Below are 25,000 nucleotides of genomic sequence, written 5' to 3'. Positions count from 1 at the left end.
AAACCAGTGCCAAGCCTAAACACATCTGGTTGATCCCAGGCCACAAATAGCACAGGAATGCCTTCAACACCTTCCAGAACTGCCATACTGAAAGCTTAATTCCAAAATAGAGCTGACAAAAAATACTTGTCAGCATGATGCCACACGACAAAACTCAGCAAAGCATGATGCAACCGTGAGATATCCAGACATAACATATGGTGCAAAGATTGGAATTAGTGAAGACCGATCACCAAACTTAGATTGCAGAAGGCAAAAAATAAAATCAAACATTAGTACCTTCAGCCAGATTTTTTTCATTTTTGAAATGTCAAATTATAATCTTAGTGTCATTCAACTGAGTGCTCCAGAGTGGGGCAACCATGCAGGCGGATACAGTGCCAGTTGGTCATTATTTTATATTTCATGCTATTTTTACGCATATAAAAATGCTGGTATATGGTACCCGAAATACGGAGCCCTGCTTTGCATGTCTTATTGCTAGAGCAGATCGTTGGGAACTTATTAGTGAACTGGCCCAATTCCTCGGGCGTATTTATCATACTTAGCTAATGTGGCGTGTGACCAGAACAGGAATAAACTTCACAACAGAGCCCTCCCATCCTGTCAGTTGTAAGACTGTGGTATTTTGCTAATTCCTAAAGAAGCAGGAGCAGGGAGAGGAAGAGTACAGTGGAGGGTAGGCGAGAAAACCCCAGCTGAGACCGAAGGGTTGGGAAGATGGGAGACCATCACTGGCAGCACTGGCATGGAAGGGAAAAAAAAGTGTTTTCAGACCACTGAAAGATCTCGACTTCCAGTTGTTCCTTTATGAACCAGACCTGCTTTCTTTTCCCTTGCAGCCGCTGCCGGGACTCAAGAGCAGGGAAAGTCAGGCATAAAAAGAAATTTCACTTCCATAGCAAAGTTGCTAAGAACAAATACCAAGCAATATGCTACATTTTTTTTGCCCGATCTAGTCACAGCTACCTTCAAGTCCCACTGTGAAAGTTCACATTTAATAAGGTGTGATTAACGAATGCTCAAGGAAGCCAAAAATTGTATGTTATGAAATGAAGGGGAGATCTGGCAGGAAGGAAAATACAGGAGAAACCACAGATAGAATAACCCAAGTGACAAGGAAATTAGTGGATGCCTGGAAATTGGGACTCAAACTACATTTCTTTGTATGAGAGTTTCCTAAGCTTGCACACATACAGGGTGGTTTTTTTTTCTTTATTTCTCTTTACAGTAAAATTGAAAATTCAAGCTTGATTTATTGAATTATAGCAGGTTTGCTTTTATGCTCTGTTTTCTAAATATGCATTTCTGCCAATTTAACTTGTTAAAAGTCAAGCCTGAAGAAAACTCGGGGCTTTGAGCTGTACACGTACTTTGGCTTTGAACCTCCAGCCTTGACCTGGGGGTGCCAATGAAATCCAGAGCCAAGAGGCAGCTACCTGCAATTCGGAGCACAAGTTCTGCCACGATGGGGAGATCCCACAGTCTTAGCTGGGGAGATTTTAGCACAGTCAAGTCACTTACTCAAATTAGCTTAAAGTCCCAAAGCACTCTTGACCTAAGCACTCCTCAATCCCCAGCACTGCCAGAAGAAAACCCTCACGGGTGAGGTGGGAGCTTTCCCAGCGCTACCAGCCACCCAGCTGGATGCACCAGATACGCCTGCCTGCATCCCTGCCTCACCCCAGCTGTCCTGCTGAGCCCACCCAGAGCAACACGCTACTGTCCCTTTGCTAGTATCTCCATAGTTGCTAATTTTGTTCCTCTTTTGTTCCTCATAGACCTTCTGCTTTTCCTTGGCACCTTTTTTTGTGTCCTTCTCCTCACTGAGCTTCCACCCACGCTCAGTCCTTCCCTCTGACTTACTTTTCCCTAACATCGACAAGCCCAACCCTTGTCTTGTTCCTCTTCTCCACAACGCCGCTCCTTCTCCGTTACTTCAAATTTCCTACTACATTTGATGCCCACTACACCCTTCTCACCCCACATTTCCCTCCTCTTCAAGCTGTGCTCCGTCCAGTTGCCCAGCACTTTTCCTCTCCTCAAAGAGAAGTCAACCACCTCCACTGCTTCTCATCCAGGCTTGCCTCCACCTGCCCTTCCCCAAGGCTGGGTGATGGGCTCGTCCCTCAGTCTTTGCCTGCTTTCCTCATCCCTTGCATGCAACGTTCGGTCAACGCTGCACCTCCTGCTCCTCCTACCTGGGGCCTCCCCCCAGCCAGCAGAGGGGTAGCCTGGCAGGGAATCATCCATATTTTATAAATTAATTTAGAAACGAGAAGATTAAAATACTTTGTATTTTCATATTAATTTATAGTATTACTAAAAAGGCTATACTAGAGTTATTTAGTCTACCACATCCATATCAAGGACTCAGTTTTGATCTGAGGGAACATGACAGCTTGAGCAAAGTTCTTTGTTCAGGCACCACACAACATACCTTAGCAGCGCGCAGCCTGCAGCTGTTACAACACTAATTGAAATATGTTTTAAAATGTATCGGGTTTCCGAACATTTGCGGAAGAATTTTTTTTTCCCCCATGTGCAAAACCCAGTATTTCAGCCATTTAAAAGAAGTGCTTAATCCCTACAATGCATTAGTAGGCCATAAAATAAAGCTGAAGTAAGGTATTTTACACTGGGGATGGGAAGAAATCTACAGTTGTAGGTGGATGGGGAGAACCTACAACTGTAGGTGGATGGGGAGAACCTACCACTGTAGCAGGATGGGGAGAACCTCCAATTGTAAGTGGATGGGGAGAACCTCCAGTTGTAGGTAGTCCTGGCTGCTTTATCAGCTATTTAGCTAACACACAGTAAAAGCCTCGTCATGCAGTGTCATAACATCAGTGGAGTAGAGATGGGTCGAAAGGAAGCAGATTTGACCATCCCACCTACAGGTTTTACCCAGTTTCATCTGAGATGACCTGTGTCCTCCATGGGGGATGAAGCTAGGAGAGAAGTACCCAAGGCAGCTCACAGGAGGGCTCACGAAACGCTTGTGTGTCATCAGGTGGATGCCTGACGTAGATGCCACATTTTGCAGTGAAACTAAATGATAAATCTCTTTCAAATACCTAAAGGAAATGTTTGGGCTTTTTTTTATTCCACCACCTGCAAAAAGAGGTACCCACCGGGGCTCACGCTCAATTTACAGAGGGGAAATTATAACTAATCTGTTTTCAAAGTCTCTAAAATTGCATTTCTGTTAAAACAAAACAACAGCAAAAATCTCGAAGTATCTCTGAATCTTCCCAGGCTAAAAGTCTTTGACTGAAAAGCTGTGCGTTTCCCATTTACAGTGGTATAAAAGTCATAAGACATCAGATCATAAGCTGTCACTGGTCCCAGACTAAATATCACCCATCCTTTGCCTAAGGCAAGTGGGTCTTTTTTCTATGGGAGGGGGCCAAACAGAAATCCCTCTCTTTGGAGGAAAGAAGGAAACATTTTTGTGACAGTTTGTTTTTATTTTTTAAAGGCAGTTCTTTTGAAGCTGCTTGAGGGTTTGGATGTTAGATGTAGTCCCAATGGAGATGGATTAGCGGCCAGAGCATAGCGAAACGGTCAAAGGTGCAAGATAAATGCAATTTATATATAATTGCCCAAGCTGCACCTGTTCCGTTTTGAATAGGAGACCTTGTCTACAGAACAAATTTCACAAGCACTGAATATATCCTTTTTTTTTTTTTTTCTCTTTATTTGAGTGTAAAACGGGGAATTCTAAACTGGTATCAGAGTAAAGCAAGAAAAAATAACCTTTAAATAGCATGTAAATTTTTTATGAATCAAGCTCTAAATAAAGAAAACTCCTGAGCTGGGAATTCAAAATACTAGCCAGAGAGAGCTGATTTGCTACCAGGCTCAAGAACAATATTTAGTTTACAGAATCAATCTGGAAATAAAACTAGTGCTTGCATCAGCATGAAAGCTACAAAAATAAAAAAGAGGTCTTAATAAAATATACAATGGAAAAGGAAAGGATGAAAGCACTAGCACAGCTATGAGGCCCTCGACAGCCCACACAAGTAATAAAATAGAATATCATGTAATATAGAACAACAATGAAAGGATTTAAAATTTCTAGGTAGGATTCTGAAAAACTGTTTCCAGCTTTTGTTGCAGAGCAGGCACGCTGCAAGTTTCCTTGTGAAGCTACGATAAAGCTGGTGTGTAGCAGACACGGGCATTGATGATGGCAGAACAAACGCTAATCTTCACCTTACTCCTGAATCAGCCCAACGCAGCGTTGATGACAAAGCGGGGGCTGTATTGCTATCCAGGAGCCAGGATATTTCTCTTTTTCCTAGGTGCTCCATTCTGTTTGCTCTCCTGCTCACTTCCTTGAGCAGTATTGCTTTCCCTCCTTATCTGCAATGATTTTTTTGTTCGCCAAACAGCACCAATTCTTTGCCATGAAGGCAATCATCTTCTTCGCCTTTAGTAAGGAAAGTGTCTTGAATCTTGTGCTAAGTGTCTTGGAGAAATCTGAGATGAGATGCATGCAAATGAAGCAGTATCTGCTCAACTAATTTCAGCCTGACCAAAGTTAGGATGGGTTCATAAGACTCCACAGGAAAATAAAGTGAGCACTGAATTCCTGGGCTACCTGCCATGCTCTGCACCCTAATTACAGTGCTGCATCCTCTGGTTTTAAAGAAATAGAATCTTATAAAGTTCAAACTCTGAAATGGACACATAACTTCTCTTAAAATTAAATGGCATCCCACGATTAACTTGGCAGAATTTGGTCCTGCAGCAAGCAGTGGCTTCTACATTAAATTTCAGTTCAGCCAGAGCCAATGCAATTCACTCATTGCAATCACACAATCAATTTTCCTTTGCCACGTGAATCTAGAAGCTATTGCAAAATACTGCTACTACGGCATAAATTAAAAGTTATGGGCCCCTTTTTCTACTGTGCTCAAGCTGTGGCAGGCACAGCGTACAGAGGTGATCATAGAGAGCTCCTTGATCTGTGGCCGCATCAAAAGTTCTTGGGTTGACACAAAGAACCAGCCAAATCCCATTCTTCTTCTTGCCCTGGCAGGGAAACTCAGCTCCGCCACAATACCTCCGACGTTCCTGTTTTCTCCTTTACAGGAGTTGGTGTTGCACATGATTAAGGCCGCTCATGTAGTTCTACATGTCAACGTTACTTTTTGCTGCAAATAATTTCTCTGGGGTAAATCTTTAGGGGCTGCAAAGCAGGAACGTGGCCTCTGTCTGACTCTTAACCCCTGTTCTAGCATTGGTTGCAATAGGTATGTGGATCATAAGTGGTGACAAAGAAAAATCTGATTGTTCAAATATCAGAAAAAAGACCTAAAAAAGCACGTAGATTTTTTGACATAGGAAAAAGGACATCAGTATAAACAACATCCACTATTTGTGCTTCTCCAGGAAAGACAGGAAGTGTTCCAATTCCTCCTAAAATATGTTTTTAATGAAGTAAGAACGGATCGTGATCAGCTGGTCAGAAAACAGCAACACACTCAGAAAAGAAGCTTTTTCTCTTTTTTAGGTTTCAAAAAGTTGATTGAAAAATCTGGGCCTACTCTTACAATGACCCCAAATGCAGAAGATGTCTTTACTTTCAATTTGGTTCCTTCCACTGAACACAGACTGCAATTTTGCACCTATGCTATTAATGCAATTACAAGCATTTTCCAAAAACTATCAAATTAATTTGAAATTCACTTACGATGCATGCTAAGCCATTAGCCAAAGTCCCAGTGCAGTGTGCCTCCTGAAGGTGAATGAGTTATGGAGGCTAGCCCCGCCAAGGTCTTCAGAGCTCCCAACCACCTCTACCTAATGTTAGCGTGACGCATGGGAGCTCCATAAAAGCAAAAGCATCCTTAATAATACTTCACACTTTATACAGCGACTTCCATTGCAGGATTTCAGCCTGCATGAATTAAGATTTACAACACCCAGGAGAGGCGAGCTGGTATCATTTCCCTCTATTTCAAAGATGGGCGAAGGTGAGAGAAAGACGAAGCAATTTGCTGGAATTCGCAGAGGAATTCTGTGGCAAGGCAGAAAAGAGCGCGGCGCGCTCCGCCTCAGCCTCGTGCCTTTGCCGCAAGACCATCCTTCCTGTCTCTAAATGCCACGCTCGAGCTTGATGATGTTCTAACGTATTAAATATGACACCAGATACATGTTCTGGATCATAAGGCTGAGTCCCATAAAATTGACGGACGTAGAGTTGAGAAGCCGAAAGGGACAGAGCAAAGAAGAAGAAGAAAAGTCCCTGCGCCGCCGCTGTGTGGTATTTTTCGAGGCAGTAGGTTCCCGTGCTACTTAAGGACCAGAACATATTTTTGCTTTTACAAATGCAGTTTATTTTGCAAATCAAGGTGATTGCACACATTTCAGCTTGTCAAATTTTCAGCCTTTCAACCATATGTCTGTCGACCTTATGGACTACCAACTTTATGGGATTCAACCATATGTCCAGATCCCGATATATATGAAGGCCAGTTCTAACATAAGAGCTTTACGGTAGTAGTGTAGTAAACCATAATGTTTGCAGATGGCTGTAATAAAATCATTCAGGAGAGGAAAGGTGCAGGGACGTAAAGCCTTCAAAGCTTCTTCTACTGAATAAACAATTTGATCTGAATAATGTAGTGGGAAGCACATTCCACCAATGAACTAGCTGATCTAGTCCAAAATGTTGCTTTTAATTTTCTTTCCTAATCCCACATGTATTTTAACTTCCTTTTTTATTTTCCTGTGTGGGATTAGCTTAAAATTTGGAAGAAAAGTATAAGAAGGAAAAATAACAAAGTAAAGAATTTTTTTTTAAAGGTCCCGTCCACTTCTGAATTGTAATTTTTCATATGTGAAATGCCAAATGGTTATGTGCGGCCTGGAAGATGTATTAATAGAGAAGCATAAGTTTTTTACCGTCACATGGTGAGATTGAAGGATGATGTGACTTGCTTCATTTCCTGAAGCGGGACTCAGCTTTCAAAGTTAAGGAAAGTTTCCTCCTGAGTAAGCTTTTTCTAACTCTAGGAAGCTGGAGTTTGGTTTATGTCCTGCTGCACAATAATTCACATGATAATTCACATTCCCTTTGTCTAACATAACTTGATATCTCTATCATTTGGGGAGCTCCGGTCCCGCTTTCCCCTAACTGGAACATGCTGAGCCGGTGCGTCCCCCTCGGAGAGCTCTCCACCTCCGGGCTCACGCCTGTCCTGCTGACAGCGGGCGAGGGAGCACTGCCTGCAAGGGGAACCACCGCCAGCATAGGTGTGATGGAGGGTCTTTTTCAAACCAAAATATTTTTTGAGCTGGCAATCTGCGGTGAGCTTTGGCAAGCTTCCTTGAACTAGACAAAAATCAGTTCCTACTCGGGAAAGAAGGAAACCTTCCCCGGGCATTAACTGAGAAGTAAAAAAGTGAAGTACAACCTGCCTGCCCTGCTGGTGTGCAAAATCACGGCGAGAGCAACCCCCGAGAGCTGTTTACTTTGAGATAACTCGGCCAGAGCCTGCTCTCACGCTGCTAACGTCAGTGGAAGTTTTTCTATTGGATTGAATGGTGCAGGGTCAGATAGTGTCTAAGAAACGAGAAATACACTGTCCCTCTTCCTTCCCGCGCCAGACTTCGTGTTGACCAAGTTGCAGTTCTTTCTGAGTGCTAGTGCCTGCCTTATTTGAAGAGGGCTTGTCCTGCAAGATGCTGAGTGCCACAATTGCCGCCGCGCTCAGCATGACGTCTCGCGTAGCACCTGCCGAGATTCACCCCATCACATCCAACAGTCCTTGGCCAAGCAATAGCCGTTAAAAAAAATGAAAAAATAAGTTGAACCGAGCAAAAGAGATTATTTCTTCCCTGTTGAAAGCCTGCCAAACCGTTCGTTGCACAAGTGTTCTTGTTAAAGGCTGTGAAGAGCGGAGCATGGACCTCAACCCTCCCCTCGGCGCGCGCGGCCGCCCTACCTGTGTGCTCGTATTTGTGTCGCAGCAGGGAACTGCTCTTCTGGAATGTCTTGTCACATAAGTCACACGCGTACATGCCACTTTCCGTCTTCTTGATCTTCTTTCGGGACAGACAGGAGTCGGAATCCGTCATGTCGTCGAGGCCGGACATGTAGTCTGGGGTTCCATCAAGCAATTCTCCCTGCGAGGGAACCACCCGTCAGCGACACCCGCTTCCACCACCGCTCCTTCCCATGGAGGAACCAACCACCCCAGAAAAGTTAAAATCATGTCTGCTTAGGATGGTGGTCCCTCTTAGCTTAGGAACCCGTTGGTAATGAAACTACAGCTGCTGGGAACTATGGAAATAATAAGGAGCCTCTGCTTCTATGCCTCGAACCAACTTTCTGTCTTTGAGCCCTCTGCAATAATATGATTAACGCAAGCGGACAGTATTTATCATATTGGCACTAAATATTTTCAAGGAGCAGAAAATGCAAAAGGGAGGCTCTTCATGGACAGCAAAAGGCATTATAATATTTTACAGGGGTAAGTGTAAGCAACAGCTAAGAGATCATTCCTTTCAAAACACTGAAACTTGGATATATTCTGTATGGGTAGAAAGGTTTTAATTGAATTTTATATTTAGGTACAAATGTTATTATTATGCAATCCATTTAAATGTATGTCTCCCGACTAAAGGCCTCAAGCTATATTTTTATATTTAATTTTGTAATTTGAAATAGGGAATATTAATAACACTTTTTATCAATGTTCTATCTATGTTAAAACAGCCTTCAGCATTAAGCAATAATGAATGTGGATCAGTAAATTATTAAATTTCTTGATATTTATTTTGTCTTGATCCAAAGAGAGTGCAAACTTGCATGATAACATACATTCCCATTTGCTATCACACAGTTCAGTTTTCTTAAACTAGGTTTGCACTAATTAATATTAGAGAAGATTAAATAGGCTTAAATACATTTACAAAGAGGGCAGATGTACTGTAAATCGGAATAGTGGAACAGCTGTTATGGAGGTGCAGTGCTATTTATGCTCCTATTGTGCAAAGAGGGATTACAGCCTGTAATGTAAAACCATACCTGATTTTCACATTTGAAACTATAAAACATTTACTAGTCAGTAAAATTACTAATGGACCATAATAGGACATAGGGGAACATGCACAAATGTAAAAAAAAATTATTAATCTATAATCAGTTAATCTCATTTAACTAAACTCTGTACATTATATCTGAATACACCCAACAAAAAGCTATAAAAGTACGTGACTTCTGCAGAGCAGCTCTTTGCTATAGGCATGCAAGCGGTGAAATCCTTTGCTACTCGTGTATTGACTCTGGAATGACCTGAGAAAAGGATTAATGGTTGTACCCAGGCACGAAGAAGTGCTGACCCAGATTACGTGTCCACGGAAAGACTTCGTCTGCGATTAAGGGCCCTAGCTGCTACCTCTCCAAATAATTTCATTTAATCTCTGGTTTTTTTCGAAGCTCTTCCAGATAACTGGTGGGAATTAGAGGGCTGGTAGTCTGGGAAGGGCAGTAGGTGGGCTTGAAGGAAGGGGCTGTGGTGAAAATATTCGTCAACTTTTCTCATCCCCCAGACGTTCTTGAGAAGAGAGAACGCCTTTCCCATGCACGGTGCGCAAGCAATCCTCCAAAAAACACGGAGAAGGAAGCTTTGTGGACTTTCAATGGGATAGAGCTGCTACGAGGCCATATGGACCTCTGCTTAGAGGGCTATGGCTTTGCGTCCAAATGTGGGGGTGATTCCCAAGAGGCCTCCCACCGCTCTCTTTCCCCATGGTGAAATGTAGTTTCCCCACTGTGAGGGGAACCCCTCAGCAATCAGTCTCCCTACAAAGTTTCCTTTTTTTCTTATTTTATTGCAGGATGGGATTTTTCATGAACGTTATTACTATTTACACACAATTCTCGTAAGGAATGACTGAGCTCTCAACAGAATAAAAACATAAGCCTTATGCCTATTCGAAGGTATTGATACTGCTTCTGAATCCAAGCAGAGGTACTCCTAAGGTAATTGCAATTTGTTTTCCTACCCCACTGCATTTTTACAAGTTCAGCCTAAAATCAACCCTGCTAATTTTTTTTGGAAACGCTGAATATAACTTTGGGCTTTTTCTTCTGTAAGAGGACATATCACAAAATACTAAATTCTAGCCTTTCAAAAGAAAACGGTTACAATAATTTACCTGAAATCCTTGTTTCCGCTGATACTTTCTCCTTTGCTGCATATCAGCAAAAGTAGCTGCTCCAGTTGGGTAAGTATAGGCCATATGTGGTAGGAAGCTCATCTGATCTAGTCCTGGGTATGGTCGCAGCCCAGGAATACTGGTCTGGACTGGTGGCATAAAAGTGGCTGGGGGAAATGCGCTCTGTGGTGGAAGTGTTGTGTATAAAGGTTTGGCACTAAATGGGTTCATACCAAATACTGGGTTAGTGCTTTTATCCAGATTATTTGAATTAGAAAACTCTTTCTTGATAAAAGTCAAGTTCAGTGGCTCATCTGAGTTTTCAGATGATGAAGAAACACTGTTGTGTTCTAAATTTACACTATTAGATTTTGTTTTGTTCTTTGTGGCTATAATACTTTTGGGTTCCTTCATTTGTTTTGGTAAAGACAAGTCCAAAGGCTCAGCCTGAAGCTCCTCAGAAGAGAAACTGTTTGGAGTGTAAGAACTACTGTGGGAGTTTTTAGAAGATGTGGAAGAAAGATTTAAAGGAGAAGGAGTATTGCTCCTAGAGTGGTCCAATTTATCAACTGGTTTAATATTGGTAAAATGAGGAGGTTTTGTTAGCCTGAGAGGAGTATCACAATTAGTAACACTGTTATGGAGTTCAGCTATAGATGGTGAAGTTATAGAGTCCACAGGCTTTATTGGAGATCTGGCTGACAAAGAGTCTTTAGTGGGAGTGTTGTTGGTGGCAGCCAGCGCCACCTTGGCACTGGCCCTTTCCAGTGATGGTGACCTGGAACTTGAATACTGGTAGACTTTTCTTTGTTCAAACCATTCCTTCACAAATTCCTGAGGAAGGCCAACAGCAATGGAAATTTTCAGTAGTTCATCAGAGTTGGGTTCCATATTCATAGCATAATATGCTTTAAGTACAGACATGTGGTCCTTGTATGGGTTGATGGGGCTAGTCATTCCTTTCTCAGAAAGTACTGATGACAGCAAGAGGGTTTGCTTATCAAACACTCCAGGTTTGTTGGGAACCATGTTCTCGTGAGGCTGAAGGACTGCCTTGATTTCTTCGTTCATTTTGCACAGGTAACGCTCATGCTGATGCAACGGAATGGGACCAGGAAAGCTTTCTTTACAGAACTGGCATGAAAATGGAGTGGATACGTTATGGTTCTCTATCATCTTGTCTTCAGTTACCAGGTCTATTAGGGTTCGCAGCTTCTCTTTTTTAATGTTATTGAGCTGCCTCCTCGAGTCTGTGGTTAAGCTCTGGAGGCAAGCTTTGGCTTCATTGACTTTCTCTAATGTATAGTCAATAATACTTTTAGTGGCACCATTATGACTTACTACTGGAAGACCCACGGGGGGAATATTGGGGGAGGTAACTCCTTGTTCCTCGGCTTGAGAGCATGAATCCTTCATATGGTAAACCTTCAACTTGGAGATCTCTTCAGCCTTGCAGTCCATTTTCTGCCTGGAAACCGTGTTGTCCACAATCTGTAGGACCTTCTGCACCTCGCTTAAATTACTGCCTACCGCAGGAAACCCAAGCAATGGTGCTTCCATCCCTACACCTAAGTGCTGCATTGGACTTTGAGCAGAAGCATGGACTCCTAAGGGGCTGGTTGCTCCAAGTCCACCATTCATAAAAGGACTAGTTGCACTAAACCCATGTGAGGCCATAAGAACCTTATATTCATTGAAATCTAGTGGTTCTGTTTTAATTTTCAGTAGGCCTGTTTGTTCAGACATACTAAGTGGTTTGCCATTCTCCAGCTTGTTTCTCAGCTGTGTAATGGCTGAATTAGTAGGAGAGGAAGATACAGAATTAGGAGAAGAACCCGTCTTGATATTGTTTCTCATTCTGCCATTTACAGAGATTAAACCAATACACTTCTTGCTGCTGATGTGCGAACTGTAGGAGCCAGAATGGGAGAAACGTTTCTTGCAGTTTGGACACTCATATGGTTTTTCACCTAAAATGATAATTAAAACCAAATGTTAATTATCATTGTTGCTGCTATAATTGCAAGCGATAGCATTTGATACCCAACTGATCGTTCTGTGTATCCACTGATTAATAGTGGGGAAAATATTAATTCTATGAATATGGCCACACACCACCACTGCTTTACCCTCCTCTTTCTACGGGTCTTGAGGTCAGTTTGGACCCACGTTCTCCAGCTGGCAACAGCCGCCAAGGTGTGAGATTGGCTCCAGACTGACCATTGCAAGTCACAGGTAAGTACCCTGTGGTGAAGGGAGTCAAATCAAATCCAGACTGTTCAAATTTGGTTTCTTTCTTCTTTTTCTTTCTTCCAAAAAAAAGAATTTTCACTGGAAATGAGCACGGTATAAGGGACTGATGTTAGGACCTCCACATCAGCATTGATGGAGGTTTGTGCCTGGACAGAGCCCGGTGGCATTTCGTGTGCCGAGTGCTGCGTCAAGCATGAGAGACAAAATGCACAAGCCATTCAATATGAGAGGCTTTGCGCTTACTCCTTCTCTGAGAATATGAGCTGTATTTCACTTGGGGGGACTTTTTGTTATGGAAAATATAATGGACTCTTCAGGGTCCGACTGCACAGAAATGAGCGAATGCTTCTCAACTCCAACTGCCGAACGAACAATTTATATTATTAGCAGGAAGAGTTACTATTTCCAAATCTTTCAGCGAGACCGTGGTATTAACAGCATGATAAATGAGGATGACTCAGATATCACTTATGAAATACCTTAGTAGCTCCGAGAAGCCAGAAGCAGAACTGTGTAAATTTTAAGCAGTCTTTAAAACTCAGCTAATTAAACAGAATGCAAATGAGCACACCAGCACCTCTGCTACTCACCACTGTGAATTCGCAGGTGTTCCTTCAGATGGTGTTTATATTTGAAGGCCTTGCCACACTCAGTGCATTTGAACTTGCGATTGCCTGCTCCTTGGGTCAGCATTTGGTGCTAGGAGGGGAAAAAAAAACAAAAAAGATACCGACATGAATTTTATGCAAGAGAAACCATGAATTTCTAGCTTAAAAAACAAAAACAAAATTAATGTGGCTCTGAATTTATCAAGCGGACCAAAAGGTCTGCATGTACATTTATTTGTCTCATCAGTGTTGCAATAAAAATCAAAATGTTGGCAGTAAACCGAAACAAATGAGAAAGTACTTTCACATGAGCATTCGATATTTGCTTTAGAATTATTTCCTAAGTCTCTCATCAGAAATGTGTTGCTTTAAGGTATCTTACGATGAAAGAAACTGTTTTATAGGAAGATTTGTGGCTCTTAATATTCCTAGCAGATTCTGAACATGTGGGACTCCACTTGTTTAAAAATTCTGTTTACTGCGTGTGTAGGAAAGACAGAAACACTGTCGTTAGTGGCATTTCATGTAAGATTTAATTCATTATCAAGCAGAAGAGACTGCATCTTCAGCGTGAGCTGCTGCGGGAAATGTTTTTTAAAATCACAGAGCAGCAGGGAAGAGTTGAGCTACCTTTCGTGCCGTGTTTTCCCCGGGTGCTCTTCTAAGGGGCGAGGGAAAGTTGAAAGTTAAAAATGGCATAAAGATATAATCAAAGGCAGCTGACCTTTTTGCAACAAGCAAGAAAAGCCCCGTGACTTTGAATTTGGAGAGAAAAAAAAAAAAAATTAAAAAAAATTAATAGTATTAATCATAATGCAGCCAGCCGCTCTGGATGCTCAAGGTAGGAGGTCAGCCTTCTGCGGGCGGCCACGACACAAAAGCCTATTGCAAGGAGGAGGGAGCGGGGGGAAAAGGGAAAAAAAGAAGAAGGGAAAAAAAAAAAAAAAAAGAAAAAGGCAGCGCCGAAACGGTGTGACAACTGCAAGGGTGTGCTGCCTCTTCCCACATTCCTGGCGAGACAGATGGTGTTACATGGGACACAGGGAGGTTTGTTCAAACAGCAGCAACCTTCAAAGATCAAGCAGAGCCCAGCCCGCCGCGCGCCATTGAGGGACCCGCGCTCATATGTTGCTGAGTTGCATAAACAAACAGCAACAGCTGTTTTGTCTCCCCCCATCGCCCTCCGAGGACTACTATAAACTTTAGTTGTGCCACTGTTAATATGATACAATCATTTTAATTTACTAATTGTAAATGCCATGAGCAAATGAGGGGACTTTTCAACACCAAAGCTACCATTCATAATGCGCCAGCACCAGCGCGCTCTCGCATGTGAAATTTCAGGCGGTTACGTTGGATAAATATCTAGGCGGGTTTTTGTGGTTTTTTTTTTTTCCCCCGGTGTTTTTAACGATACGAAGCAAAAGAAAGAACCGTATGGTGGATCAGGTTAGGAAAAATACACATGTGAAAATGTGTTTGTCTACTGGAAAAGCCATGGGAAAGAAAGAATAGAAGAAACCGCTCCAGATTCATTTATATTGATTTAAGATCAAGCAAAAGATATGGTTCTCTTAAAAATGCTAATTGCAAAAATCGCGCGATTAGGAAATGTGTGTTTGCCTAACTAAATTTACCTTATGCTGAGAAAAGCCTACCAAGAGAAATACAGCCGATGATGATTTTCAGGTTTTTAAGAAAAATAAACACGGCATAAAGCCTTTATAATTTGACACAATGCACACGTCTATTTATTTAAGTTTTAACCACGCCATTTGAGTTTCCATTACAGCCCGCCATCAGACGGGTTTTCAGAAGTAGTTCTCCGGCGAGGACAGGAGCAGTTTTTCTGCTGTCATGTAAAGAGTTTTGTGGCGCAGGTCTATCGCCAGCCTGTCCAGGAGCACTAGGGCAGCTCAGTCACCTGTCTGAGATACGCGGCATTTCCTTAAATGCAGCGCTGATATAATATTACAGGCATCACATCGAGGAAAAGACTGCTTTGATTTATTGCAGATACGCTGCTGGGCTATACAAATGATAGCGATGCCGCAATTCTAGCGCATGCATGCGTTAGTGGCACAATCACAAATGATAGCCTATATGTACTGTAGGAAGAGTTATGCTAAAAATGTGTAATTATGTTTAACAAATGATTATACAAAATACGCATAATTTCACGTGATTGAAAAGGTTACTCAAAAAGTAATGAAAAAATATTAGCGGATCTTTTAGTATGTCTAGGAGCTCCTATTTGCAACACTGCAAAGTAAAACTAGGTGAAAAATGGAATTAAAATTGCTGAGATGTTTAATAATGTATAATTAAAATGCTACAGTTTCATTCACTTTTTGAGGAACATAAAAACGAAACTAAAGTCAAGTTAAAGTGCAAATAAAATTTCTAAATTAGAAATTAACACACTCATTCGATCGTGAACATAAGACTATTAAATCATATTAGAAGAGACCATCAAAAAATCATTTAGACCTCAATTAAAGCTATTACCATTAAAAGATCTGCATCTTCAAAATGCCATGAAAAATTAATAATGATTGCCAATCAAAGCAATATCGTTTCTCTAAGGGGTTATTACAGAAAGAAATCACTTAAAACCAGCCCCCCACCTGATCTGTCCCTGGCTTGTGTGTCACCATATGCCGCTCGAGCTGGGTGCGGTAGGCAAACGTGTAGTTACAGAGAGGGCACGAGAAGTTCTCCTCGTTCTTCTCGTGGCGGTACTTGATGTGCTCCTTGAGGGACGTCAGGCGCTTGTAGCCCCGGTCGCAGTAGGGGCAGGTCAGCAGTTGGGCGAAGGCATCTGGAGTTCCAGGTGGCAGGTCTGCACCCCAGGACGGCGGCGGGGGGGAAAGAGGCAGGCCAAAAGGTCAGCAAATCAATGGCAGCTCATGGGCTGATTGCCCGGGATGGTATGAGAGGAATCGCTGCAATCTGCTGCCCGAGAGGGAGGGACGGCGCTTCCAACCGGCGGCGGGAGGCACCGGCACCCGCGCACGCCCACGGCAGACTCGCAGGACCCGCTCCGGACCCCGCGAGGAAATTAATTACGGGCATCGCTCCTCCCGCAGACCTCGCTGGCTGGAAAACTAAGAAATACTTTTCCCGATCAATTGGCGATTTGCATTCCAGCCCCAGCTCATTACGTTCCTCATGCCATTGACCGAATCCTTCCTACCGACGCTTCTCCAATTATTTATCAAGGCATCGGAGAGCGATGGGTCGGCTGCCTCGTCTTTAGCTGCATTAAAACTCTATTAAAACTTCCCAAACTCCCAACTAGAGCAGCAGCCTTTCTCCCGTTTAAATTCAGCTCTTCACTTCACCCGCCAAATAATACAAATTTGCTGACTAAAAAATCACAATACACTGAAATTACAGCCCCAATCTTTGCTCATGAAATTCCATGCCGCTGCAGCTGTTCTTCAATTTTTAAGGTAAACACCCAGGCATGTAGTGCATTTATAATTGCAACAGCTGCACGAGGTCAGGATACTGGCTAAAAATGAATTACAGCCTCACCATTTTCTTCTTGCCCATTGGCCTCTGGAGTGCCAAGGCGAGACAGTTCCTCGGGGGCTTCGGGGTAAATAATGGCTGTGTCGCTGCGCTGCAGGTACTCCGCTATGCTGACTGCATGCCCATCTCCTTCCTCCATTTTCCTTTTGGCAAAATATTCCTCAAAGTCCGACGTGCAATTTGCGTTCTTCACTGAAATGAAAGAAGGGGAAAAGAAAGGGGGTTTGAGCGCATCCTCCCCGAGAGTTAGGGTCGGTCGGCATCGTTAGGCACAGGCGGAGCTGGTGTACTGGAGCTACGAGGCTGGGGCTGCAGCTGGATCCCCACTCTCATCGGTCTTGCTCCAGCTCCTAATAAAATTAATGCGGGCTTTCCACCGGCGTGGATGGAAGTAAGGGCGGGCGGTTAAATTAACAGGAACACGGGCTCTACAGGGCGGCGGGAGAAGTTTATGAGGCTTGGGTAATGCAGGTAATCTTTCATCTATGGAACCTGAACCTTCAGGGGGCTCCTGAGGGACCCACGGCTTTTGGCGTGAACACAGCTCGACCTACAGGACTGCCCCAGACCCTGAGACAGCCCCCCTCGTGGGAGACGTAAGGTGCAGGTAGTAAAGCCCACAACCGCTTCTCCTCCAAGACAGGTCCTGCCTTGGGCGGCTCGTCCGTGGCAGGCACGAGAAGAGAATTGCTCACAACATCTTCCCTTTGTTCTTTTTTTCTCCCTGAAAAATTAACTTACAATGGGAGAATAGGCTGTTTTTAAAAAAGTATTGCTTCATAGATTTCTACAAATAGAACCACATGTTTTAGACCATAACAGGGATACCAAGCCTAAAACCACTTTTACAGTCTGTACGAGAGTTTTCCTTCTTTTCCTTAAATGTAAACCCAATTTTTTATTGTCCATGCAATGTCCATGAAACTTAATATATGCTCAACCACAAAACATCCTGTTGCTAAAAATATGCTTTTCTCCTCCATGTATGAACACTGCATACAGAAAAGACATTAAAAACTCTGGGACATTATAGACAAATATTAATATAATTATACCAGGCAAAAAAAGGAGCTGATTATTTTCTTTTTCTTTTTTTTTTTTTTTTATTAACAAGTTTTGGAAGACACAGTTGGTGGCAGGGAATTAAAGATACTTGTTTTCAACTGACCGTAAATGAAAAGAACGGCTTATGATTGATTACATTTTTAATGTATTTCTCCTTAGGTGAAATAAGAAAATGAGGCAATGCCATAAACTATTCTACAGTTCATGTAAAAATAAAATATTAAATGGCACGATTCTGCTCTCACTGACGCCAGCAAGCAATATGGAGTAAACTCATGGAAATCAAAGGAGTTACGGCCCTAGGGGGTTATACTGGTTTGTAACCACTGGAAATGAGACACTAACCAGCTCCTTGGTGTTTAGAAACGGGTAAATGCTTTGCCTCAGTTTCCTACAAAAATGCAAGGTGATTCTGGCAGTCAGACGTGGCCTCTGTCTGGGGCACAACGGGAAACCTGAAAGCGCCTGGTTTGAAGCGCTGATCTTGCCGTCATCGATGAAAGTAGATATTTGTCCATGCAAACCCCATCCCGTTGGCCGATAAAATCAAATCCTCTGGCTGAGACAAATACGCCCTGTTTTTCGTAGAGGCTGAGCAGCTTCTCAACCATTCTGCAGTATTTTAGTGACAGTGACCAAATGGCACAGGGCACGGGACCCCTTTTTTGGAGGGAAACTTCTGTTCCCGTCGCGGTGGTTTTGTAGGGAATCGCTACACCACCACAGAGCTCCTTCCTCGGTCCTTCTGTAGCTCCTGTTATCATTTGTTATTAGCATGAGAAACAATATCTCCTTTTTTCCCCCCAAAAAAAGCAACTTCTAGAGAAGGGGAGTGTGAGTATGGAGAACAAGACCGAGTACCTTACCTCCATTTTGTTGCTGTGAGAGAAATAGAACAAAATGGTGGTTACTGAAGTACACCTTATGCACAAGAGCATCAGACTATGTTTTTGACTTCATTTTTATCAGAACAAAGCTGAGGTGTTACTTTTTACGTTGGAAACCTGACTTTTCATTCCCTTGCTCTGCCTAGATCTTCCAACTGTTGGAAGATCATCCACCCTCTGGCGTAACGTTACCCCATCTCCTCTCCTTCGCTTGGCTTAGCAATAGACTCAAGGAAAACAAGTTTATTTTTTGCCAGATTCAGGGAATCTGTGAAGCAGGGAAAAAGAGCTTTTCTCCAGAGAGGAGATATGGGAGCAGGAAGGGAAAGGGTGGGACGGCTCCAGGGGATGGCTCCATGCATGTGTCCTTCTCCTCCTCCAGGCAGGCTGGGGCATTTTGGAGCTTGCAACTGCATTTATAGAATGGGGATTCAAGCCACAGAGCAAGGCCTGAGTTAATATTAGGCCCTTCAGTCCCAAACTCAAACCCAAATGAGGTTCTTCCTTCTTGGCCCCCAAGTCTATCTGGAGACCGACGCAACAGGCTGTGGAAGACTGTTGCGATATTAGTGGCCTTGGCTTCCTAATTCTCTGGATTATTTAGCTTCTATGTCTGTGCATGCAATCCGGGAGCTAAAGCAAATGTTTATGTCTACATTTTAAACCCCTAAAAACAAGGGGATTTAGTGCAAAAGCTGACAGATCCTTAACTGAAACAATACAACCAGTGCTGCAACACTGCAGATTAACATAAATAGCAAAAGGTGACCATGTGTATCTGGTTTCTCACCAGCGACGTTACTGACAATTCCGACATGGCTGGAAGCTCACCCAGTGTTACTAAAAAGACCCATCTGATAACCATTAGGTTTCTCTCTCGAATTCTGGGGCGAAGACTTGCTTCCCCCCCCCGTGCCCTAATTTGTTTTCCATGCAGAAAGTCATGTTCCCGGATTCCTCGTGGGCTAACACTGCACACACATTGCACATCCCCTCCTGCGAGGCAAGAATTTCAGCGAGATCTACGGCGGATGACCTCACCAAATAAGTCTTTTTTTAATTAATTATTGGAGCCTGGAGAGCAGAAATATTTTCAGCTCCAAAAGCTGATGTGGCCGTGTCACATAAAAATAAAACGCATTAAGGAAAGCTATCTTTGGAGGCATTTAGGACCTTTCAAGATAAAGTGAGAGAGAGGTTCAAGGAGCTTGGGAGACCAGTTATTTTGTGTGGGAACTCGTCCTGCGAGATGGTGATAGCTGCCCTTAATCGCAAACAAAGCTAATAAAACCACAGCCTTCATTAGCCAGGAAGTGAGAGGCCTCCATTGGTACAGGCAGATTACAGCCTGAAAACGGCCTGTCCTCCAACCTGCCAAGTTTTACTTCTGTTTTCCTCCCTCCAAAGGTTTTTTTCCCCCCTTCTTTAAATTATATTAAGAGATCTTTACTCGAAGCTTGTCAGATGTTAGTAATCGAAACCAGGAACATTTTTTTCTGTTTGTTTACAGGGAATTTGTTAATCTGTTTTCTGCAAACATCCCAGTTGTAATAACCGTAACAGGTACAATAAAATAAACCATAGGAATTTATTCATTCACATTTAAAAACCCCTTCTGCAAAACATCATTTTGTCAAGTAACCATTTCAGAAATATTTACAAATTAATTTAGCAGGACCGAAGACTAAAATTTTCACTCTAATGGTCACTTTTGCTTTTCCACTATAAAGCCTCCATGGCTCATTTTAAAAATGCAGCTGATTAATGTATGGATAACAAGATTTCTTTTTTAAGTACCACTAGGAAGTGGCCATTCTGACAATAGCACAATAATTTAATAATGGAGACTTTTTCTTTTAGGTTTCTTTCTCTACTAATGACATTCTGCAATGAATTTGATGCTAAAAATACACCACAGTTGTTGCATGCACCTACAGCAACTTTGCCGGTTGGATGTATGTGAATGAGTCTGAAGCTGTATCTCCCATCTCTGTGCTCAGCCCAGATCATGGAGCACTACAAGATCTGGTGTCAAGAGGGAGAGGCACGTGGCGTTAAATGAGAGAAACCTTCTTGGTCCATCTGGAAGAGCCCATGTTAATCTGTAGGAAGACCCAAATGGCTTTCTTCGACACCAGAAGGTCACTGCGGTATGGCTTTCGCTGAAGATGGGAGTCACTGATCCAACTTCTTTCATTGGGTCGGGTCTCAGCCTCACCTCAGCTTTTTCATTAAACATCAGTATTAAATCCCCTTACTACCTGCAAGGAAAAATTGAGGCCAGACACTCAAGACAGGCCCAAAGCCTATAGAGAGGCTGAAGAAGAAAACTTTGAACATTTCCCAGAATAGGTAGGAAGGATCTCCAATGGCTCAGGGACCGACCTCTTGCCTTTCCTCCTCAAATAATGGTTGAGGCACCTCAACAGGCAAACCGGGGGAGTTTTTACTCAGCATGAAGGATACTGCAGCTCCTGTCACCTGGCATCTTCCACTCAAGGTGAAAAGACTGGCAAAGACATTTAGTTTATCAGATGATTTCATATGACTAAATAATCTGACATCGCTTTTAAGAGTCTACAGAGACTGCAGCCATTACAGAAACATGTTCTACCCAACCTACCCAGGCACCAGCCTCCACTGAAGGAGGTGGCTCTGAACACCTCAGTGATAAAAGATTTGAATCAAACACTAGCAGAGCACTAGACCACTCGTAATGGTTATTTGAGCAAGGCGCCCATTGCAGCAAATAGCCGGAGTAAAGAAGAGGCTGGGACTCTTGCACAGGACATTTGGGGAAGGAATTGCCAGGTGCAACATCCAGAGGAGCTTTTGCATTTGAAATGCAGACCACCTAAATGCAAAGCACTCTTTGAACCATGAGTTTGCGGTGCACCAAGCTGGGTAGGGGCAACCCTTATCTTTTCCTTCAGAAAATTGGTTTCAGAAGAGGCAGGGCACCCCATGGACCCCACGCAGAGTTAGCGGCAGGGCTGTGGGGGGCTCGACGGCACCCTGCCCCCAGAGAGATGCCGTGAAGCCAAAGTCGTGCAGGCAGAAGAGACCATCAGATACTGGAAGGGAAGGGGCTAAGAGGACATGAAGTCTTCCTCCTTGAGCAGACCACATTGCAAGTATGAAAGAGTCAAGGCCTGTTACGGTAAGGAAAATATGTGCAAAGGAAGTCACACGGACTGATAGGGGACCTCAAAGGCTCTGGTAATGGTAATCCAGATAACCATCAACTCTTATTTCTGAATCAGACGTCTTTTAAAGTTCTGTTTCTCCAAATGCTAAGCACAATTTGTCACTTTATTATCGTCCCTTGGAAATAGAAAAGCTTTTAAAATACATATGTATCCAGATCTGTATGGCAACATCATTAAGTGTATATGTAATGATAAACTGTGCCTCGGTGCCACCTTCCTTTCATGCATAATAAATCTAATGGATGAAAAAAGCAGTGACATGGTTTTATTTTCCTATTATTTTCCCCCTCAAGAATTATAAAGTAAATTTCTTGTGTTACTTAATAAGAGCATTGGGGTTTTATGTGGGTGTTATCAACATTAGGAAAGTGTGAGTAATAAAATCCTTGCAAGACTTAGGTACCACCTTTTACAGTAATATTTGTAGAGAGCATTACCTATGAACTAAATCTCATAATGGAATGCGTAGAAATGTACTTATACTAGAAAACTCTTACCTTTAACCGTGTAAATCAGCGCTATCTGCAACATCTCAAATTGTGACAAAATGCAAAAGAAACATTGGGTGATGTATGGCGTTCAGCTCTGCTGAGGATGGAGCGGGGCCCTGTGGCCTTTGGAAAGAACATGGTAAACCCCTGAATTCATTTGGATTAGAAAATAGTAACAGAAACCTTTTGCTGTTTTGCTCTGCTACAGAAAAAAAAAGAGATGGCTCAGAGATGATGCCTGCTAAATATCTCTGTCCCCTTTCTTGTTCCACAAAATGTATTGATTTCTAAGAAGAGGGGAAAGAAAGAGATGTGGAAAGTGGAGGGGGGGGAAGATTAGCCAGAAACATAATAATCTCATAAATATGCATTTAATGTGTGTGTGTCTGTGTATCTATGTAAGGGGTTTATGTGTGTCTTGCTGAAAAGATGTTTTCAGTCTCTGAAGTAGCTTACTCTGTGCACCATGCGAATCTGTGGTTGCCAAGAAGGGTGCACCCCATCCTCATTATCAAGCTCTTTGTACAGTCTCTCTCATTAAAAGACTACCGTATCTTGGTCCAGCTACTTTAAACTACACTGTATGCGCCCTCGCTGGGAAAACATCTCCTCATGCTGCTGAAAACTATTAGCTTACAAGGGTGCAGTTAAAAGGAGTTAAGGGCTGAAACGTTGCAGCGCACGGGAGGGGTAGCAAGGACTCTCACCGAATGAGTTCGTCGCTGCACCTTGCGATCAAATTGGGGAAAAAAATTTAAAAAACCAGGGAAATTATGTAAAAGTTTCCCAATTGTTAAACTGAAAACAAGAAAGAAATTGTTTTGTCACTTCTTCTCTTCATGCACAGCTAATTCTACGTGACACAGAAGAAAAGCGATGCTCGTATCATGCAAGACCTTACCTGTACCATTGTTTCCCGTGGTCTGAATTGTGGCTTCAGGCCCCATAGCGTCATAATCTTCCTTCATTTCTTCTGTGAAACAAGCATGCACACTTTTAGCATTTGCACGTTATTGAATTGCTTACAAAGCTAGGGAGCACGCTGCAGTAACGGGGAAGATCCTGCTAAGGGAAGGAGAGAAAAGGGCTGTTGTGGACCTCTATACAATGGCTTTGTTCTGGCAGCTGAATGAGTTCAGCGGTGCTGGATGGACGAGAACTTATTTACTTTAAACATGACAGCGAGTGGTGGAAAACAGAACTATGTGTTGGGAGTAAATGAAAGGCTTTTCCCAATATCAAATCTAATAAGCAGTCGGGTGATAAAAAGGGATTTTTTTCTTCTTTTTTTTCCATATTTAAAAGAAATAATCAGTTAACAGACACCGTGAGATCTATACCTGGAAGAAACTGCAAATACAAAAGGAAGATATAAGAAGTTCTTGTATCTATTTCTATCTATCGCCACACAGATCTTCTGAGCTGTCATCGTCATCTTAACCTCATTTGAAGCGCAGCATGTATTAATACCAAGCGGTGCAGAAATGTGACAAATTTTTAACTGTGGGCAGTTCTTCTCTGCCCATACGATTTGTTTGCGTCTTCTGTGCACTCTCTGTGCACTTGCAAAGTCTGCCTTTATGGTCATAAACTGGGTTAATTCACATGCAAATGAGCATGATATGTGTAGAATTATTAACTCTGTATTTGTCATGGATCGGTTTACTTTCCGTGAAACTGGGAGTTTGGGGTGCATTAAAATAGCATTTTGAAGAGGCTGGATGCAGCTCCATCACTGGGGAGAAGGCTTATTTTCATCCATGTTTCAGCCTGCCTCGGAGTGCCTGTCAAACTTGGTTTCTTGCTGCTAATTTGTTAGTTCATGTGCAACAGGTATTCACACATCCAGCCTGGTTAAGATTTAACCCTCCAAAGGGTTTTCGCAGGCAAAAATAAATATACATAACATTTCTTTCTCGCCTTTTCAACTTCTCCTAAATGCCAGCTTTTCTTTTTTTTTGAAGACATGCAAAAACATACAACCTCTCTTTTTTAAGTGAGAGAATTTAGTATTTGAGATTTAAGTGAAAAATCTGCTTTAATCTTTCACTTAGCCGCGCTTGTAAGAAATAAAATGTCAAAAGACACCCAGAAATGGTTTAACAACGACCAAAAAAAAAAAAAAAGAGAAAAAGAAAGAATTTCCCAGAAACAAACACGAGTCGATGATGATTCAGGAAGATGGATGCTGCTCGGCCAATCAAGTGATAGACTGGCAAGAAGATCAAAGCCCGCTATTAAAATCTTATTGATACACGAAGCATTAAAATTCTTATTACTCATTTTTTGTGAGAAAGATTTTGATGAGGACAGAAACTGGCCCAGTATTAATCCATTTCCATGACAATGATTTGACTGAAGATAGGGGAATAATATAAACAGAGCACATTCTGGGTTCATTCCTAAATTTGTAATCTTGTAGTATTCTTCAGATGTCACAGTCTACAAGTAATTAGTTGGTAGAATAACAGGTTCTAATTGTATCATTCTAATCAAAACTAAAGCACAGAATGACTTAATTCAGAGCTTTACAACCAGCGTACAATACTGTGGTATAAATATACATGTTTATGGCTTTGAAGCTTAAAAAAAAAAGAAAAATTAATGAAAGCTCTTAAGTTAAAATATGCAGGTACAAACAGATGCTAAATTTGTACAAAAGCATAGAATATGCAGACCAGATGAAAAATATTTGTTTAAACTGTACAGCAGACAAGCCAGCCTTGATTCTTTTCCCAGATCTGGCATTCTGCCTCTCTAAGGATCATTTT

General features: G+C 42.4%; 1 protein-coding gene across 6 annotated transcripts in view; it reads right to left on the bottom strand.

Annotated features, from left to right (window-relative positions):
• ZEB2 (zinc finger E-box binding homeobox 2) overlaps positions 1-25,000 on the bottom strand; it is a 114,784-nt gene that overhangs the window by 2,945 nt on the left and 86,839 nt on the right. For 4 of the 6 annotated variants that reach the window (XM_075152702.1, XM_075152705.1, XM_075152706.1 and 1 more), the window contains 6 exons: positions 23,131-23,202; positions 16,581-16,769; positions 15,668-15,882; positions 13,023-13,131; positions 10,180-12,149; positions 7,962-8,142 (listed from right to left, as the gene is read on the bottom strand). In XM_075152702.1, coding sequence (XP_075008803.1) covers positions 7,962-8,142; positions 10,180-12,149; positions 13,023-13,131; positions 15,668-15,882; positions 16,581-16,769; positions 23,131-23,202 — 2,736 coding nt within the window. The remainder of the gene's footprint in view (positions 1-7,961; positions 8,143-10,179; positions 12,150-13,022; positions 13,132-15,667; positions 15,883-16,580; positions 16,770-23,130; positions 23,203-25,000) is intronic. The other 2 variants (XM_075152704.1, XM_075152707.1) reach the window with 1 other exon arrangement.

The sequence above is a fragment of the Calonectris borealis genome, chromosome 6, assembly GCF_964195595.1.
Source record: "Calonectris borealis chromosome 6, bCalBor7.hap1.2, whole genome shotgun sequence".
Classification (NCBI taxonomy): Eukaryota; Metazoa; Chordata; class Aves; order Procellariiformes; family Procellariidae; genus Calonectris; species Calonectris borealis.
Note: the sequence above shows the minus strand (reverse complement) of the source record. Positions and strands in the feature narration are given on the sequence as shown.